The sequence below is a fragment of the Elephas maximus genome, chromosome 25 (assembly GCF_024166365.1).
Source record: "Elephas maximus indicus isolate mEleMax1 chromosome 25, mEleMax1 primary haplotype, whole genome shotgun sequence".
Classification (NCBI taxonomy): Eukaryota; Metazoa; Chordata; class Mammalia; order Proboscidea; family Elephantidae; genus Elephas; species Elephas maximus.
In genome coordinates, this window is record NC_064843.1 from 56,603,730 (window position 1) to 56,624,307 (window position 20,578).

Consider the following 20,578-nt stretch of genomic DNA (forward strand, 5'->3'; position numbering starts at 1 on the left):
CCCTCCTTGAAGCTCCCTGGATGGCTCAAATACAGGTCTGACCCTGACTTTTCATAATTTTTGGTCTAACTGGGTTTAAAATCTAGGTGTTTATCCTCGCTAGAATTCAATTATCCAACTAAGACCATTCAAATGGGCTCACGTGTTGGTTAGTGCTTAGAGGAGGCAAATGCACAAGTGAAAATTTCTTGTTTTATTTTCAAGATTAAAATGAACTTGGAATGTATCTAATTTTGCTTAGAGCACTTTAAAGAAGCTGTGAAAGCTTCCACATGCTGCCAAATGAGCTGCCTGTTTGCAGCCTCAGAGCAAGGCCAGGACGATGGGGCAGTCAGCTGTTTCTTCTTAAAGACCCTGTGCCACTAGAGGAGGAATGTTTCCCTGAAGGGAAATTACTTCCTGGCAAAGACCCTGGATGGGCACTTCTCCAAAGTGGAGCTGACTCCCAAAGGAAGTCACCAGGCTGCTTTGCCTCATCCAAAAAATCTCTGGCACCAAGTACCATGCATGTGTATGTACAAATCATGGTTTCTAGGGAACTTGAGTTGTGGGCCAGCAGCAAGTTTCAAAACTAGGCAAGAAACGGTACACCCGACTTCATGTGCCCAGCTGGGCTGATAAAACGTTCTTGGGTGGCAGGGAATTCATTTTTAATAACTCTAACTCTTATGACAATTCAGAGCTTTTTTTTTTTTTTAAATCACAACATGGGCTATGAGAACAAGTAGATTGCCTGATGAGCAAAGGAAAAAAAAAAGAAGTTGTTCTGAAGATAAACTGTATCATACTGGATACAATAATTTCCAAACCAGTCATGATTCTTTCAGAGAGCTTTGCTCTGGGAGGAACTGAATACAAAGCAATAATTTTTTAGCATATTGCAAAAAACATACTCAGGTCTACATGATACCAAAGAAGTCAAGAGGTAAGTTTTAATGGTTAAGAAAGCCACAAAACATGTGTGAAGCACATCTTAGTGAGTGAGAGACTCTCAAAAATGGAGACAAGCTAAGCTGGTAATACTAAACGGTATATGTGACCCACTGAAGCATGGAGGCACCTGGAAATATGTGAGCAGACACATTCTTAGGGCTGAGATTGCATCTGCTGGCTACAATCTATAGCTCAAGGAACATGTGCTAAGTGCCCACTATGTGTGAGCTTCTGGAGATTCAAAGATGAACAAGGTATGGTCCCTGCTCTCAAGAAACCTACTGGGAAGGCAGGCACAAGCACCAATAAAATGAATTTGAAAAGAACAATGATAAAAGTATGCCCAAAATCCCTGCCAGAGAAAAAAAGCAGCAGTATTTAGCCCAAACTGGAGATGCATAGAAAGTTTCCTCAGGAGGCAATTCCTAAGCTCAGTGCACAAGATGAAGAGGACTGGCCAAGGGAAGGAGAGCAGGATCAGCATGTGCAGAGGCCTGGAGAGAGAGATGAAAGGTCTGTTTTGTCCACGTAAACCAAAGCATAAAGTTCAAGATGAAGATAATGCTGGATAGTGTCGAAAATCAAAGTCACAGAAGATGATGTTGGAGCCTGGAAGTCAACCCGTAGGCACTAAGGGACCAGGCCAGATGCTGGGAAAAGGAGGGGTCTTAGCGGAAGAAGGGGTCATCAGTAAGAGCTAAGGAGATCTGGTGAGCTCTACCTCAGGCTCAAGGTTTGGAGAGGATTCCAAAGGCAGGTTCCCTGAGTCTTCCATGTGCATTCCCATACAGGAAGTCAGGAATCACAGGTTACGGCCAGGGCAGTCAGAACTCTGGAACACCTGCTAAGCCTCAAGTATCGATCATGAAAGACAGCAAACTTGCCACTTAAAAAACAAACTACTGAATGTTCAGGTTCCAACCCCTGCTAAGAATCTACATTTCTAACAAGTTCCCAGGGGATGCTAATGCTGCTGGTTAGGGACCAATTCTGAGAACCACTAGCAGTGGTTCTCAGAACTTATTATACATGAGAATCACCTGGGGATCTTGTCAAAAGGTAGACTCTAATTCAGTATATCTGGCGTGGAAATGCAAATTCTCAGCAGGGCTTTGAACCAGAACTAACCAGGTCCTAAGCCCTGCTGTTCTTCCACAAGGCAGCCAATGACGAGTAGCAAATTTCTCAGAGTGAAAAGGACCTGTGGACTTGCTTGTAGTTGGGGTGGGACAACAAGAGGGAGAGATCTGGGAACACAGAGTCCCAGCCTGAAGCCAATTTGGGAAGAAAAAAATTCCTAAGGAATAAAGGGGTTGTGATTGCTATAAAACAACACCAAGTAGGCTAGGTGGTCTAGAGCCTGGAACGACAAGGGAAAAGAGCTGCCAGAACTTAAGAAGAGGCCCAGATTCTTTAGAAGTGGTCTCGAAGGTTTAATACAAGAAAGTAAATGAGACGGGAAGGGAGGTGTACGTGGAAGGGGCGGGACACTAACATTTATTAGTTTTGCAATATGCAACAATTAAGAGGACCAGAAGCTAGTTTGCCTCAGGGGGAAAGTACTAAAAAGGGGACAAAGATCTGAAACAAGTCTGTTTGAGTAGATGGTTGGTGTCCCATGCATTCTTTTTTTTTTTTTATTGTGTTGAATATATACATACCAAAATATCCACCAACACAACTTCCACATTTAGGACTCAATGACATTGATTACATTTTTTGTGTTGTGCCACCATTATCACTATCCTCACCTGAAACATGCCATCACCATTAACACAAACTCAATGCCCAAATAACAACTTCCCCCTCCCCTTCCTCCCTCTGCTGATAACCATTAATAATCTGTGGTTTCTATATATTTGCTGATCTCATAAGTGAGATTATACAGTATTTGTCCTTTTGCGACTGACTTATTTAACTCAGCATGATGTTTGCAAGGTTCATCCACATAGCAGCATGCACCCGAACTTCATTTCTTTTTATGGCTGCATAATATTCCATTATATGTATATACCCCATTTTGCTTATCCATGTATCCGGTAATGGGTATTTAGGTTGTTTCCACCTTTTCTCTAGTGAGAAGTGTTGCAATGAACGTTTGTGTACAGGCTACTGTCTGTGTTCCTGCCGTCACTTCCGGTGGGTATATGCTTAGGACTGGGATTGCTGGGTCATATGGAAGTTCTATGTTCAACTTTTTGAGGAACTGCCCAACTGTTTTCCACAGTGGCTGTACCATTTTATGTTCCCACCAGCAATGGATGAGGGTTCCAGTTTCGCCAAAACCTTGTCAACATTTGTTGTTTTCTGTTCCATCAGTTACTTTTAACCCTTGTTTGTTAAAAATGGTCAGAGAGGTGACAAAGAAAATATGGGTAAAAGACTCCACTCTGCTCTTATCACCAGGACTTGGTGCCTGCTGAAACACATGACTGATGACAGAACTCTGTGAACACGTGGGTAGCTGTGAGATGACTCGCTACGATGAGGTGCAGTGCGTGGGGCAACATGGGCCTGGGCTGAACTGCACAGCTTTCCCAAATGTAAGGACGTTCAGAGTAATCAGTTTGGGATCTGTAAAGATAATGCAGCTGGTTTCCTGATTTATGACAGGCTTTACAAAGATCTTCCCTACTCACTAAATCATCCTCTAAGGTGACTGAGCCTCTGTCTGTCTTAATCGCCCCAGCCCCCTGCACAGGGCCCGACAAATGATGGGCCCTCAGACACCAGCTAAATGAACAAGGAAAATGGGGTAGAACTTGCGAACATCCACCCTACTCAACAGAGGGAACAGCCTTCATCCTGTGTGCTGAGGACAGGCCACTCTCAGCCTCACCTCCTCCATGGGGCGTCTGATCACTGACAGAGTACAGCAACACGCAGTCACTCAAACAGGAGAAAGTTCAAGGTAGACCAGGCGCTCAGTTTTTCAAGGTCGTACTCATTATCCTTCCTGCCTCTTGATAACCCATTCCTCCTCCTATATTTGCATTTTGGCTGGGTAGCACCCACTGCCCAAGCCTGAAACTGTAAGTCACCATCTTTTTTTTCTTCCCTTCCACATCCATTTAATCATTCGGGCCTCATGACTTTCTGTCCCAAATATCTCTACAACCCACCCCTTCTTCTAGGTCCCTTCAATCACTGGCTCACCTCCAGGGCGGTTGCAGTAGCTTCTTCAGAGCTCTTATCACTCTGCGGCCAGAGCGATCTCTCTACAAAGCAAAGTTGACCATGCAGCTCCTCTGTTAAAAAAAGCTTCATGGATGCCCTACCATCGACTGGACTTTGAGAACAACGTGAATAGGCTATGTGATCATTAAGGTTGTGTGTCATCTTGGCTGAGCCACGATTCTCAGTGGTTTGGCAGTTATGATGTAGTTTGGCTGTCATATAATGATGTGATCACCTCCATTATGAGATCTGACATAGTGTGATCACTGCCATGATGCGATCTGCTGTGTTGAGTGAATCACACCAAGAGGCTTTTCCTTGGGGGTGTGGCCTGAGTCCAATATAGATGGACTTTCTGGCAAAGCTCATGGGCTTTTGCTCATTCTGGATCCTGCAGCTGGCTCCTGTTTGTCTGACCTCTGGTTCTTAGGACGTGAGCTAGCAGCTTACCTGTCCTCTCTCCTGCTGATGCTGGGATCTGTCAGTCTCTGTAGCCTGTGAACCAGAGCCCTGCTGTCTGATCTGCCAATCTTGGGTTTGCCAGTCCCTGCAGCTACGTGAGTTGGGAGATGCCTCCAGCCTGACTCAAGAACTTGGGACTTTCCAGCCTTTACAATCATGTGAGCCATTTCCTTAATATTAATCTCTCTCCATATATATTTATATGCTTTACTGGTTTTGCTTCTCTAGAGAACCTAGCCTAAGACAAACTGGGTAAACTGAATTTGGCAGGGGCTTAGGAGAGGTCATGTATTCATCAGGAAGTCTATCCATATTAGATTTACATAATCATTTATTTAAGATACCTATTTGGAGAAGTGAATTTTCAGATTTTCTTTCTATATTTCTGAGTACTACTTTCCAGATATGACATCACTGAGGAAAAAAAAGGATGAAAAAATGAGTTACCAAATACTTGAGTATGTAGAAAATAATTCTGTTGCATTTTAAACCATACATTTTAATCATAAATTCTAAACATCCTTTAAAAACAAGGTAACCGGAAGTGATAAAAGTGTTACACGTATACAGGTGCTTACTACATATGTGGTGGAGGAACTCCAGCTGCAAACACTCCCTACTTCTAATCCATCCTCCTCCAACCCAAAAGCACACCTTCCCAAACAACAGCTGTCAGTTTTACAAGAGAACCACAAATGCTGGGCATGGTTTTTGGAGCTCTCCACAGCCAGGCCCTACCGCACAGATTCCTCTCTCTCTTCCCAACCCTCCGCATGCCTCTTTCCTTCCAGCGTATATCTGGTCTGCTCATGCAATTTTCCTCTCCCAGAATATCTTCTCTCCAGTCTGCCTATCCAACTTGCAAACATCTCAGGGCACAGCATATAACTCAGTTCATCTGTGATACCCAAGAGCCTGTAATGAGAATTCTCAAGCTGAAGTGAGGGGAGTTATTTCGGGTGTCCACACTAATGGCTGGGTGAGCATCCAGGGCCAAATCTTCTGTTAGCATTCTTCCTCTTTATTCTCCAAGCAAAGCATTGCTGCAGTCCTCTCACATCCCTATGTCTTCTATCGCCCAGAAGAAAGGACTAGACCAAAGGCTTCAGAACGTGCTTTCATGTAGGGCTCCTCAGAGACCCTCACTACCCCTCTTTGTACTGGTCTTCCCATGACACGGGCATTAGCTGTTTATTACAGACTGTATGTTGCCAGGTATCGAGAGGGAGCTGAATTAAGTGAAGGCTGGAGAAGACATTCTGATTAGGAAAAATGCCTGGCCTCCATAAGCTTTGAAGGAAAGTAGGTTCCTGTGAATTAGGCTTATGACATGGATCCCATGAGGCTGGCTGGAGGGAATCTTGACATCAATAAGATGCTACTGTAAGCCAGATGGCCTCTGGTTTTCCAAACTGCCCAACACATTATAAGACCAAGGGGGACCTAGCACCACAAACAGAATTCCTTCCTAGGCACTCCAATTCCCACCAATGCCTCCTATCTGACCTGCCAGACACCTGGCTACTTAACCCACTTCTCTTTGCCCTGAATCGTGCACTGCCTTGACTTCACGGTCTGCAGTGTTCACGTGCATGCATCTGTTTTCGCAGGCAGAGAGCACTGCCTCTTACACTTCTGTGCCCTCCACACGCAGCAGGCCCTCGACAAATACACGTTGATCTGTTGAAGCATCTTGGTCCTGCTTTTCCATCTTGAAAAGCTGGCATGTTACTGGGTCCAAGTATTAGTTTATTATCTAGATTTTAGTATCAACTATTTAGCTAGAGCCTCAGTATTACACATATTTCTTTCTAGTTTATCATGTGGTGCTTAATCTAGGCTGTAACATCAAAAGTGAAATATAAACAGCTTGACTGTGGCTTTAATTCTGCTTCTCTCTGCTGTTCTGCTGGTGTGGGCAACTTCACAACAAGCTGACTGCTTCCCATATATCAAAGCAGACGGCTTGTCCCCAGTTATGCCTTAACTCACAGGCAATCATTCTCTACAGCAGGCGGCAAGTTGAGGGGGCCTGGAAGCCAGGGGCAAAGAAGGTACGATGGAGTATTAAGTAATTTTTATTTGAATTTGTACAACTGAGTATTGCAGGGGTGGCAGACATGAAACCTGTCCACTAACTGAAGCCAGGTGAACAGGGTGCATGATGACGTTATCGTCAGATGCAACCTAGAACCATCTCCTCCGGCCACCTGTAATTCAGTCTAAAACAGACTCTTTCTCACCTGAATTCTCTGACTGCCTCAGCCTGATTCTCCATCTCATCATGAGGCTCTATTCCTACCTTTTGTTTTAGGGTCCTGAATGTGACCTTGACATCACTCAGTGACTGCAACGTCATCTGAGACTTGACTCGTGTCACAAAATCTCTCTGCCCTTCATATAGTCTGTTGTTTTGTAACGTCTGGAATATCTATAGCCAGAAAAATTACTTGAAAATGTTTCCCAAAGGGACCTGTGTGTCTTACTAAAATTTCATTCTTATCTGCTTTCTAAACATTTATTAAACATATTATATGAATAACTTTTTAAAATACAGAGGTGAATAAGACAAGGCCTCTGACCTCGAAAAGCTTCAATCCAATAAGAAAGACACAGGAGCAGAACCCCTACTCAGTCACCAGCTCCAGCCCATCTCTGCTGTCTCCTCATCTCAGAAAAGGGCAGCACCATTTCCTAGTTGTTTGAACCTGAAAAGTACAAATTGTCCTTCATTCCTCCCTTTACTCACACTCTACGTCCATTCCCATCAGCTAGTTCTGCTGACTCTACATCTAAAACCCATCCACGTTTTACTACCTCTATGGCCACCACCCAGACCCAAGCCAACAACATCTTTCACTTGGGCTAAGGAAATAGGTTTCTAAGTGGTCTCCTGATGACACTCTTGGCCTCTACACTACATTCTCCCAAGAACATACACCATAACATTTACAGTAAACAGATCTTTAGGTTAATCTACTGCTTAAAACCCTCCCATGGTTTCCAGCACGTTTAGAAAACAAACTCTTTCCAGCAGCCTATAAGGCCCTACACTAGCTGGCTCCTGACTACTTCTCAGTCTCATCTTGTACCACTTCTCCTCTTGCTTACAATAGTCCATCTACTCTGGCCCTCTTTCCACCTCCCAAATACACTAAGCTCATTTTGAAGCCATTGTGCTTTCTTTTCCTCTGCTTGGAACATTCTCTCCTTTTCCATTCCACAGGTGTCACCTTCACTTTGTTCAAGTCTCAGATCAAATGTCCACTCCTCAGGAAGCCTTCCCTGGCCACTCCATCAAATACTGCCCCAGATACTAGCGTATTAGTCCACTTTATTTTCATTTCACCTTCACTTCCTGAATTTACTTTTGTTACTTGTGTATTGCTTTTCTTCTCTAACTAGCATGTAAACTAACCTTGTCAGTGTTGTTGGGAACTATGCTCCCTGTACTTGAATCGGGCCTGGTTCAAGCAGGCATCCAGTAAAGATGTGATGACAGATGAATGTACCTTACAAAGAAGAACAAGATAAGGATGACAGAAATGGTGCAAACTACCGATGAGGAAAGGACATTTATTTTTTATTGGGGTTGGAGCAGGTTGAGAATGACTTCAAAAAGAAGAGATCATTAGGCCTTAGGATCACTAGGTAGCAACGGAAAAAGTATCCCAGGCTCTGGGAATAGGAGAAAAGTCCCAAAGGCCTGAGCCAGTCCACGATGTATGTCAGCAATAAAAATTTTGTCTGAAATGGCTGGTTGCCAGCATGAAAGGAGGGCTGTACTGAGCATTAATACAGAGGGTATAGATGGAACTTTATTTTTTTAACCATGGAGAGTCACTAAAAAGTTTTGAGGATGAAAACTGGTATAAATCTGACCCACATTTTAGAAACACTGAGAAAAACTGTTGTAACTTAGAAGTCAACAAACAACCCACCAAAAATAGCATCACGTTTAAGACAATTACACATTTTCCTGTGTTCAGGGAGAAAAAAAGGACTTAGATCTGTTAACGTAAAAGACAGAGAAGCCCACAGTTGGTGACCCTGCGTCCCAGAGGAAAGATCAACTACAAGTCATGTTTTGGTTTTCAAAGGTAGTAAACAAAACATTACAGTTCCAAATTGTTTCAAAGTAAAAGGTACCACCAATGAGGATAATGAAGCTCGAGGTACCTGAATTCCAGGACTGGAACTGGGTCCTGAGCTGGGAGACAGTTCCGAGCAAGCACTCTTCATATCACAGAAGACTTCAATTAATGAACAATATTTAACGGGTGGAATAGCGCTATTTAACTGAAACTAACCCTAATGACATATATATTATACGAAACTTAAAAAGAGTTGTGAACGATTCATTCTCAGTCACCACAAAAAGTTGCTAACTATTTTCAGTAATTAAGCCCTACAGCAAAACATGCCTTCCAAAGTACAGGTAATTCAGTTGCTCTGAGAGTCTTCTTACTTTCCAGGGGTCTTATCAAAGTGGCTTATTTTAAGGCAGATTTAGTTAATGAGTACAACTCTCCTCAGTAACCAAGATGGAAAGGCCGAAAAGACAAAGACCAACAGCACGGAGGAAACTCCTTGTGCTTCCAGAAGTCCTGTGAGAAAGAACGGCCCAGGAGTCTGTGGCCCGGCTGTTCTTTGCATTTAGTTTTGTTTTTTTTTTTTTTTTTTTTGTAGTTTAAGCAAGGTAGAGGACCTGGAACTCAAAGCTTGCTCCCTTATAAAATGAGGAACTCAGGAATACGATGGAAGGTCCCTGCCACTTTTAAAATTCAACAATAATGAAGAAATTCCTTGCAGGTATTTGCTTTCCACAAACCAGAGCTTAAGGAGCAAATGCCACTGAGTGCTGCCTCCGTGTTTATTAGAGGTGCTGAGCTCGGGACCACAGGCGTAGAGCCAGCCCACAGGTCTCAGTCAGCCTCCAGCCTGGACGGCAGCAGGGCTGGGACATGGTTGGAGTGGAATCACATAGACCTGGCCTCATATCATAGTTCTTACTATGTAAAGTGGGGGTAGGGTTGTTATGAGAATTCAAAGAGCTGATGAACATGAGGTGCTTAGCACGGTAACTGGTACACAGTGACTACTAAATAAATGGCAGTTCTAGAAGACATTGTTGGTATTGGCTTCATTTCACTTACTCAGCTAGTAGATTCATCTCTATTATTTTACATCAGATTCTCCTAGTAAAAAAGATAAAATTATGCCACCTCACAAAACTGGAAGAGACCCTGAAAGTCCTTTCATCCAGTTCCCTGCTTTCAGACATTTTCATTGTCACTGTCATTTTACTAATGAAGCTACCAAGGACCTGAGTAGTTAAGCTGACCACCCAAGATCATTTGGCCATTAAGTCCATTTAAAAAATGACTGCCTGTGTCCTCAGTGGTGCCCCAGGGTTTGGGAGTAGTGAACGTAAATCCCTGGGCTACTTGATACTAAGACTCAAGGCTGTCTCTGTCATTACAAGTACTCCATAAAATAATATTATAGTGCATAAACCAAAGGGAGAAGGCAAAGAATAATCAAAATGACAACTCCAAATTTTAAACAGTTATAAAAATGATAATGAAGCTTTCAACAACCTATACTAATGCTTATTATTATTATTATTAATCAGAATACAGATCTTATTCGAGCTGTGATTTTAACCAAATAAAATTAGGTACATATATAGTGAAGACTGGGAAGGAACTTGAAAATGACCGTGGCTGACTGGAAAAGGAGGCACAATTGCAGTTTGTTTGTACTGAGTGATTATAATGTAGCTGGCACAAGACACACTTCAACAGGAATAATCAAAGGGAAGGAGCTGCTGCTGTTCACTTACCCTGGGTTGTACAACATGACCGCTGAGAGGTTCTCACAGGACTTGGAAAGGTCGGTCATGGATAAGCTCAAGGAGGACAGAAGGCCGCTCTAGGAGCAGAGCACAGGGCACAGTGTTACTGTCGTGGACAAGAGAATGCCAGTGTTCTTGACTCACTGTTTTGAACTGGGAGGGACAGGGGCAATGAGGTGCATGCACTCCTAATCAGAACACAAAACAACTGGGGGACAGTTGTTGTCAACACAGGGCTTGGATATGAGACATTCCCTAACTTGTTTCCTCAGCAGGTAGTCTGCTGGGGCTTTGGCCCTGACCTGCCAACAGGAAACATTTGTCTCGACCACCAAGCTATGGATATTTCTCAACCCAAACCCTAAACTAAGCACAGCAGAGCCCTGGTATTCTGGGGCTGGAAGATCACTTGCCTACTCTGGACTTCACTCATTTGCTTTCCCACTACATCTGTCGATAATCTGCTGGGAAGCAAATCCCCTAGGATCAATCCAGTTTACAGAACTATTTTTCAAGCACTCCACCAGACGGAACTGTTCGGAACAGCGCGGGGACCACGCCCCGGCCTGCCAACTCCACCACGAGGTTCCCATCTGGACACTTCACGCCGCTCACCTTCCTCTTCTCCCTGAGCTTGGCAGCTTCCTTGGGATGGTTAAAGCGAAACATGTTGGTTCTTCCCAAAAGTATCACAGCCCCTGAGAACACACAAGGACAGGGAGAAATAATGAACGGTTTGTTAGCTGGTGACATCATAACACGGGATCCTATAACTGAAAGGTAATTTGCAGTGTATCATAAAATAATAATAAGGGAAAGCTTTCATCTCAAAAATCACCTTAGCTAGTTGCCATGGAGTCGATTCCAACCCCTGGCGACCCTGGGTGTGTCAGAGCAAACCTGCGCTCCCTACGGGTTTTAGTCGCCGGTTTCTTGGACACATATCCCCTTGACTTTCTCCCAATGTGCTTCTGGGCGGACTCAAACCTCTCACCTTTCAGTTAGCAGCCGAGTGCATTAACTCTCTGCGCCACCCAGAGACCCCTGAAATCAGCTTATACAGTCTACCTTAAATCTGCGAATATTTTTTTTTTGAATCTGAGTTTCACGTTACTAATATTACCCGAGGCGGAAGTGATGATTCTAGGCATTAGAACGTATTATGAGATGTAAAACTAATATACGGAGAATTAGACTTTTGATTGTTTTAGAGAAAAAAAAAAAAAAGGAACCAGTTCTGCAAAGAAATGTCATAATGTCAAGCAAAGTATAGAGTGACAAATTTAGGAATGTTTAGTAGTGCCTATAAAGGCAGAAATCTCACAAGAAACTTCTTTCAAAAGGAAAGACAGTGAAACTGTCAAAGAGTATAGGTAGCTGTTACTAACATCTCCCTCAGAGTCTGATCAGAAAGAAACTGTGTGCGTGCAATGGGTATCTATTCCATGTGAAAACACTGCTTCTTGTTAAAATTCTATTAAAATTTAGATGGCCACATTAGATACATAAGAAAGACTCCTTTTTATTGACTAGGGCCCTGATTACTCAGAACATAATTTCACAAGTAGCAAAGAATTCAAAGTAAGTACCCCAGGGGACCAATCACACGGATAAAAAAAAATCACTGGGGTGGAATGCAATTTTTAGCTCTATTAGATGCACGGATGGATGGACAGGCAGACAGACACAGGAAGACAGACAAATACTTTCTACAGTCAGAGCTGTCCAAAGCCAGCCTGGATGTCCTGGAAGAAAGTGAGCTCCTCGCGCGTGTCTCAGGTAACGTGAGCTGAGAGGACACTGTGGCAATAAAACAAGAGACCCCCGTACTTCTGCTTCAGGGTTCTTCATTCTGAACTTTAATTACTTCAGAGCATGCACACACAGATGGAACATAAACACGCTGCAAAAGCATGAGCAGTGAAGGAGACACGGTCATTTACAATGGGGTAGGCAGAGAGGGAAGCTCTGCCGACACTGAATGAAAATTTGGGGTGAAGTAGCGTGGTGACCCCCACGTGTCTGTCAGTTTGTCATACTGTGGGGGCTAGCATGCTGCCGTAACGCTGGAAGCTATACACCGGTATTCAGATACCAGCAGGGTCACCCATCGTGCACAGGTTTCAGCTGAGCTTCCAGACTAAGAAACACTAGGAAGAAGGACCCAGCAGTCTACTTCTCAAAACAATTAGCCACGGAAAACCTTATGAACAGCAGCGGAACACTGCCTGATATAGTGCCGTAACGTGAGCCCCCCAGATTGGAGGGCACTCAAAAGATGACTTGGGAAGAGTTGCTTCCTTAAAGTAGAGTCAACTTTAACGATGCAGATGGAGTCAAGTTTTTGGGATCTTCATTTACTGATGTGCCACGATGCAAAATGAGAAGAAACAGCTGCAAACATCCATTAATAATCGGAACCTAGAATGTACGAAGTATGAATCTAGGAAAATTGGAAAACGTCAAAAATGAAATGGAATGCATAAACGATATCCTAGGCACTAGTGAGCTGAAATGGACTGGTATTGGCCATTTCGAATGGGACAGTCATGTAGTCCACTATGCCAGGAATGACAACTTGAAGAGGAATGGTGCAGCATTCATCACCAAAAAGAACAGTTCAAGATCTATCCTGAAGTACAACGCTGTCAGTGATAAGACACCCTGGTGGCGTAGTGGTTAAGTGCTATAGCTGCTAACCAAAGGGCTGGCAGTTCGAATCTGCCAGGCACTCCTTGGAAACTGTGGGGCAGTTCTACTCTGTCCTATAGGGTCGCTATGAGTAGGAATCGACTCGATGGCACCGGGTTTTTATATAGCTACAAGGAAGACCAGTTAATACGACTATTATTCAAATTTACACACCAAGCACTAACGCCAAAGATGAAGAAACTGAAGTCTGAAATTGATCGAACATGCAATCAGGATGCATTGATAATTACTGGGTGACTGAAATGCAAAACTTAGAAACAAGTTTCTTGGAAACAAAGCAGAAGGATCGGTAGTTGGAAAACATGGCCTTGGTGACAGAAACAATGCTGGAGATCAGATGATGGACTTTTGCAAGACTAACAACTTCTTTACTGCAGATATCTTTTTTCACCAACATAAATGGGGACTGTACACACGGACCTCGCCAGATGGAACACACACAAATCAAATCAACGTCTGTGGAAAGAGATGATGGAACAGCTCAGTATCGTCACTCAGAACAAGGCCAGGGGCCGACTGTGGAACAAACCATCAATTGCTCACATGCAAGTACAAGCTGAAACTGAAGAAAATCAGAGCAAGTCCACGGGAGCCAAACTATGACCTTCAGTATATCTCACCTGAATTTAGGACCATCTAAAGAATTTTTTTTTTTTAAAGAATAGATTTGACACCTTTAACACTAATGACTGAGGACCAGATGAGTTGTGGAATGACATCAAGGACATCATACATGAAGAAAGCAAGAGGTCACTGAAAAAACAAGAAAGAAAGAAAAGACCAAGACGGATGTCAGAGAAGACTCTGAAACTTGCTCTCGAACATCAAGCAGCTGAAGCAAAAGAAAGAAATGATGAAGTAAAAGAACTGAACAGAAAATTTCAAAGGGCGGCTCCAGAGGACAAAGTATTATAATGACATGTGCAAAGAGCTGGAGATAGAAAACCAAAGGGGAAGAATGCACTCAGTGTTTCTCAAGCTGAAAGGACTGAAGAAAAAATCCAAGCCTCAAGTTGCAATAGTGAAGGATTCTACAGGGAAAATATTAAACGACGCAGGAACCATGAACAAAAGGTGGAAGAAATACAGGGTCATTATAACAAAAAGAATCAGTCGACGTTCAACCATTTCAAGAGGTAGCATATGATCAGGCACCAATGGTACTGAAGGAAGAAGTCCAAGGTGCACTGAAGGCACTGCAGAAAAACAAAACTCCAGGAATTGATGGAACATCAATTGAGGTGTTTCAATAAACGGATGCAGCACTGGAAGTGCTCACTCGTCTATGCCAAGAAATTTGGAAGACAGCTTCCTGGTCAACCAACTGGAAGAGATCCATATTTATACCTATTCCCAAGAAAGGTGATCCAACCAAATGCAGAAATTATAGAACAATACTATTAATATCACACGCAAACAAAATTTTACTGAAGATCATTCAAAAGCAGCTGCAGCAGTATATCGACAAGGAACTGCCGGAAATTCAGGCCGCATTCAGAAGAGGACGTGGAACCAGGGCTATCATTGCTGATGTCAGAGGGATACTGGCTGAAAGCAGAGAATACCAGAAGGATGTTTACCTGTGTTTTACTGACTATGCAAAGATATCTGACGGTGTGGATCAAAACAGATTATGGATAACATTGAGAAGAATGGGAATTCCAAAACACTTAATTGTGCTCATGAGGAACCTTTACATAGATCAAGAAGCAGTTGTTCAGACAGAACAAGGGGATACTGATTGGTTTAAAGTCAGAAAAGGTGTACATCAGAGTTGTATCCTTTCACCATACCTATTCAATCTGTATGCTGAGCAAATAATCTGAGAAGCTGGACTATATGAAGAAGAACGGGGCATCAGGATTGGAGGAAGACTCATTAACAAACTGCATTATGCAGATGACACAACCTTGCTTGCTCAAAGTGAAGAGGACTTGAAGCACTTACTAATGAAGATCAAAGACCACAGCCTTCAGTATGGATTGCACCTCAACATAACGAAAACAAAAATCTTCACAACTGGACCAACAAGCAACATCATGATAAACACAGAAAAGACTGACTGAAGTTGTCAAGGATTTCATTTTACTTGGATCCAAAATCAACAGGCATGGAAGCACCAGTCAAGAAGTCAAAAGACACATCGTGTTGGGTAAATCTGCTTCAAATGAGTTCTTTAAAGTGTTGAAGAACAAAGATGTCACGTTGAAGACTAAGGTGCGCCTGACCCAAGCCATGGTATTTTCAATCATATCATATGCATGTGAAAGCTGGACAATGAATAAGGAAGGCCGAAAAAAAATTGACACCTTTGAATTGTGGTGTTGGTGAAGAATACTGAATATCATGGCGTGCCAAAAGAACAAACAAATCTGTCTTGGAAGAAGTACAACCAGAATGCTCCTTAGAAGCAAGGATGGAGAGACTGCATCTTACGTACTTTGGACATGTTGTCAGGGGGGATCAGTCCCTGGAGAAGGACATTACGCTTGGTAAAGTACAGGGTCAGTAGAAGAGAGGAAGACCCTCAACAAGATGGACTGACACATTGGCTGCAACAATAGACTCAAGCATAACAACAATTTTAAGGATGGCACAGGACTGGGCAGTGTTTTCTCCTGTGGTACACAGGGTCGCTATGAGTCGGAACCGACTTGACGGCGCCTAACAACAACAGCATGGTAAAGTTTTTACCATTGCCTGATTTAAGCACAAAGAAACTTGTTTATGTTTGGTGCGGGGATAATTTTCATTCGACCTAAATGTCTTCAAAATACTGACTGTTGTCAAGTGCCGCTGAATCGATTCCAACTCTACTTACAACAGAACAAAACACTGTCTGGTCCTGTGCTGTCCTCACAATTGTTGTTACGCTTGAGCCCACTGTTGCAACCACTGTGACTTACACGAAGATAAAGTAAAACTATGATGATGGCACCGTTTTAATGACCTGATAAAGTCTAATTTCCACTACCTGTCAGTTTGTTGTACTGTGGTGGAATGTTTGTTGCTGTGATGTTGGAAGCTATGCCACCAGTATTTCGATACGAGTAGTGTCACCTATGGTGGACAGGTTTCAACAGAGGTTCCAGACTAAGACAGACCAGGAAGAAAGGCCTGGCGATCTACCGCCAAGACATAGACTTTAGTATTTAGAACACACGAATTATAGTAATTTTTTCTATATCTTAAAAGTGGCTGTGAGCAGCTAGACATGGAAAATCAACATCTGACAAAGTACTTGTGGTGGTTAAGAAAGTTCTCTAACATCTATAAAGAAAAAAACAAAACAAACCCTTTGCCATCGAGTCGATTCTGACTCACAGCAACCCTACAGGACAGGGGAGAACTTCCCCAAAGAGTCTCCAAGGCTTTAAATCTGTTCAGAAGCAGACTGCCATATCTTTCTCCCATGGAGCAGCTGGTGGGTTTGAACCACGGATCTTTCCAGTGAGCAGTGGAGCTATTAACCACTGTGCAAGCAGGGTTCCTCCCTAACATCCACAGCTGACTTCTAACAAACAAACAAAAAAAAGCACTCACTGCTGTCCAATTGATTTTGACTCATAGTGACCCCGTATGACAGAGCAGAACTGCCCCATAGGTTTCCAAGGCTGTAAATCTTTATAGAAGCAGACTGCCGCACCTTTTTCCTGCAGAGCAGCTCACGGGTTTGAACCGCTGACCTTTCAGTTAGCAGCTCAGCACTTAACCACTGTACCATCAGAGCTCTTATAGCTGACTCAGCTTCATATAAATACTACACTAATAAAACAGGAAACATGGCTTGGGGTTGATGGCTTGGTAATGTGCTCTCATCAGAGGTATCAGGTGTCAGTAGCAAAGCATGCCATCAGATCACCAGCTGACATTTGCAAATGATATAAATGTGCTCACATCTTGCCAAAAAGGCACACGGGTTTTGTCTCTTCCTTTTTAATGCTTACAGTTCAAATATGGATTGAAGATTTCCTGCTTTAGATAAATCACTTAAATTTCTGTTTACTCCTACCAACTTAGATTCTGGGACTCTGGAGAATAAAGCAAATTGATCTTCAGTCTTTGCTATTGAGGTTTCCAGCCAATCCATGAAGAATTACTTGCCCAAATGTGTGTACTGGCTGAGTATGTACGGGGCGTGGGAGGCTGATTTTATTTTTTCTTAAAGCCTTTTGAGAGGTACAAAACAATTACATGGAACAGGTCCTGTCCTTCTGAAGAAAAAATGTAGAAACCATATGAAATAATTAGAGAGCAATTCAAGGCAGTAGATAGTAAAATTATAAATACTAAGGTACAGAAAGCAAGCCATTATGCTAACTGGTCTTGGTATTAGTAACTTTCTTTCAATTCACCCCACTGGTCCATATTCTTTGTTATGAACAATAATGCTTATTCTCTGTCAATAACAATCTCAACTGTTCATTTCCAGCCTCCCACATGTTCCAAGCTGCTGATAGGAGGTTGAATATTTCTCACAAAATGCCTCCCTTCACCCTAAGCTCCAGCAGTCTCTCACCTCCGTCAATCCCTTTTTGTTACTGCTAGTCTACAGTCTCCCTTTGGGTCACACAAATGCTTTACTGTCCTTCATCTCTGTGTCCACGTTACTCATCTACTGCATGGTGGTCACCGACTCCCTTCTACCTTTCACAAAAATTCATGGGACCCGTATGGGATTGAAAAGCCCTATAAACTTGCCCATGATTCACCAGCCTTTGTCTTCTACTACTACTTCCCACACTATCTTCCCACACTCCCATTCTCTAGATATTTCTTCACTATATACTCTGGTCAAAGGATATCTAAGTCATTTTTTCACCATACACCATCACGACAAATACATTCTTGCTCTTGAGAATTCAGCTTTGGGTAAATGTTTCCTTTCTCAGCACTCTAAAGCCACCCTATGGGAAGAGTTCCAGTTCTGGGTATATACACTCCACCCTGTCTCACCCACTGAATGCGGCTACAGCCTGAAAGGATACGTGGAGCTGTTGTTTCAGAGCCCTAAAAAGTAAACAGTAGCACACAGATTGAAAAATTCCAGAAACTGAAGCACCACTGAACTGATGGTGAATTTACCATTTCTTTTTCCTCCAGTGTTCCCTGGTTGGGACTAAGGAGGAATGCAAAAGTGGACATTAATGCAGATATAGTGAACTCCAGGAGAAGCCCTCTAGTTCAGGTTCAAGGAGTGGGCAACGGGTCTCCTGGCAGCAACAGTGGCAGCAGCAGAGAGCTTACCGATGCCTAAAGCTACAAGGCACAGAACATCCCTTTCTGATCAGAGGATCTGGGGTCCCAAGAGGGTGAGGCAGGCCCTTACTACCTTTTTTTTTCCCCTCTCTCTGTTCTCTCACTGCTTGCCCGAACGTGGGAGTTGGAAGTACACAGAGCAGTAAACAAAATTCCAGATTTCTAGCCAGAGGACAGAAAACAGCATATCCAAAGAACCTGACAATACTTGGGAGATGGTAAAGAAATTCAGGAAAGTGACCTCAGAGACCACTACCTGGGTGCCAGACTGGCCATTAGGCAGTACACACATGGAAATGACTGGACTAGCACTGCAAAGGCTCTGAAAACTGAGCTGGCATTGGAACCACAAACCACGGAAAGCTGATTGTAACTTATGGCCTGAATCCAAGCAGGTCAATTGCCCGCTAAAACAAAAATATCAAAATTTTCCATAGGATTTAAACAAGACCCAGAGTCTCATAACATAAAGTTCAAAATGTCCAGAATACAATGCAATTACTCAGCATAAGAAGAACCAGGAGAATTTCAACTTGCATGGAAAAAAAACAATCAACCGATGCTAATGCCAAGATGATAGAGATGTTGAAATTACCTGATAAAGACTTTAGTTATTACAAAAATGTTCCCACATGGAATAACACTTTTGAAACAAATTGAAAGATAAAGTTTCAACAAAGAAGAGATATAAAGAAGAATCAAATTTTAAGACAGAACAATACAACAACAAAAAAAAACTCACTGGATGGTCTCAACAACAGAATGAATATGCCAGAGAAAAAGAGTCAGTGAACTTGAAGACAGAACCAGTGAAATTATCCAATCTTTGCTAGAAGTTTACCAAACAATAAAAATTAATAAACAGAGCCTCAGGGACCTATGGAACAATACCAAAATATTTAACATCCATGGAATAACATGTATTAACCTATGCGACAATACCAAAAGAGCTAACATTCACAGAAATTTTGTTCATGGAGTCCCAGAACAAATGGATAAGTGGTGTGATGAAGAATACTTAAACAAATAATGGCTGAAAACTTCTCAAATCTGGAGACAGACAAAAACCTGTAGATTCAAGTAGCTTAGCAGTCCAATATATATATATAAGCTCTGGCAAAATTTGCTCTATGGATCCTGCATCCAGCTCGTCAATCTCTGACCTCCGATTCTTGGGACTTGAGCCAGCAGCCTGATGTCTGACCTGCTGATATTGGGCTCATCAGTCCACACAACCATGTGACTCAGGAGAAGCCTCCAGTCTGATGTCTGAACCACGCATTTGGGACTTGCCAGCCTCCACAATTCCGTGAGCCATGTCTTGAGACAGATCAATCTCTCTTTCTCTCTTGTATGTGTGTGTGTATATATATATATATATATTCACACACACACACACACACACACATATATACATATATATGGAAACACTGGTGACATAGTGGTTAAGTGCTACAGCTGCTAACCAAAAGATCAGTAGTTCAAATCTACCAGGTGCTCCTTGGGAACTCTATGGGGCAGTTCTACTCTGTCCTATACAGTTGCTATGAGTCAGAGTCAACTCAGTGGCAACGAGTTTGGTTTCGGTTTCGACTCATAGCAACCCCGTGCACAACAGACTGAGACACTGCCCAGTCTTGCACCAGCCTGACAACTGTTGCTATGCTTGAGCTCATTATTACAGCCACTGTGTCAACCCATCCATCTCGTTGAGGGGTTTCCTCTTTTTCTTGACCCTCTACTTTACTTCTCCAGGAACTGATCCCTCCTGGTAACATACCCAAAGTATGTGAGACGTAGTCTCATCTTCTGGCACTATATCAGACAATATTCTGCTGCTATTCATAAGGTTTTCACTAATTCCTTTCAGAAGCAGACCACCGGGTCCTTCTTCCTAGTCTTAGACTGGGAGCTCAGCTGAAACCCATCCATCATGGGTGACCCCGATGGCATTGCTTCCAGCATCACAGCAACATACAAGCCCCCACTGTATGACAAACTGATAGATGCATCTTATATATACCTACGTATATATATACACACACAAATTCATACATATATATACACATATATATACGAACACTCACCACTGATTTTGCTCCCCTAGAGAACCAAGCCTAAGACAAACCTCTGCCCACCTGCAGCCATGAGAATAAGAGATTTAAATTAGAAGAGCCT

At 42.8% G+C, this 20,578-nt stretch overlaps 1 protein-coding gene across 2 annotated transcripts in view; it reads right to left on the reverse strand.

Annotated features, from left to right (window-relative positions):
- Positions 1–20,578, reverse strand: part of KIF16B (kinesin family member 16B) — a 397,632-nt gene that overhangs the window by 198,185 nt on the left and 178,869 nt on the right. For both annotated transcript variants that reach the window (XM_049870024.1, XM_049870023.1), the window contains exons 16-17: positions 11,045–11,127; positions 10,418–10,506 (exon numbers count right to left, since the gene is read on the reverse strand). In XM_049870024.1, coding sequence (XP_049725981.1) covers positions 10,418–10,506; positions 11,045–11,127 — 172 coding nt within the window. The remainder of the gene's footprint in view (positions 1–10,417; positions 10,507–11,044; positions 11,128–20,578) is intronic.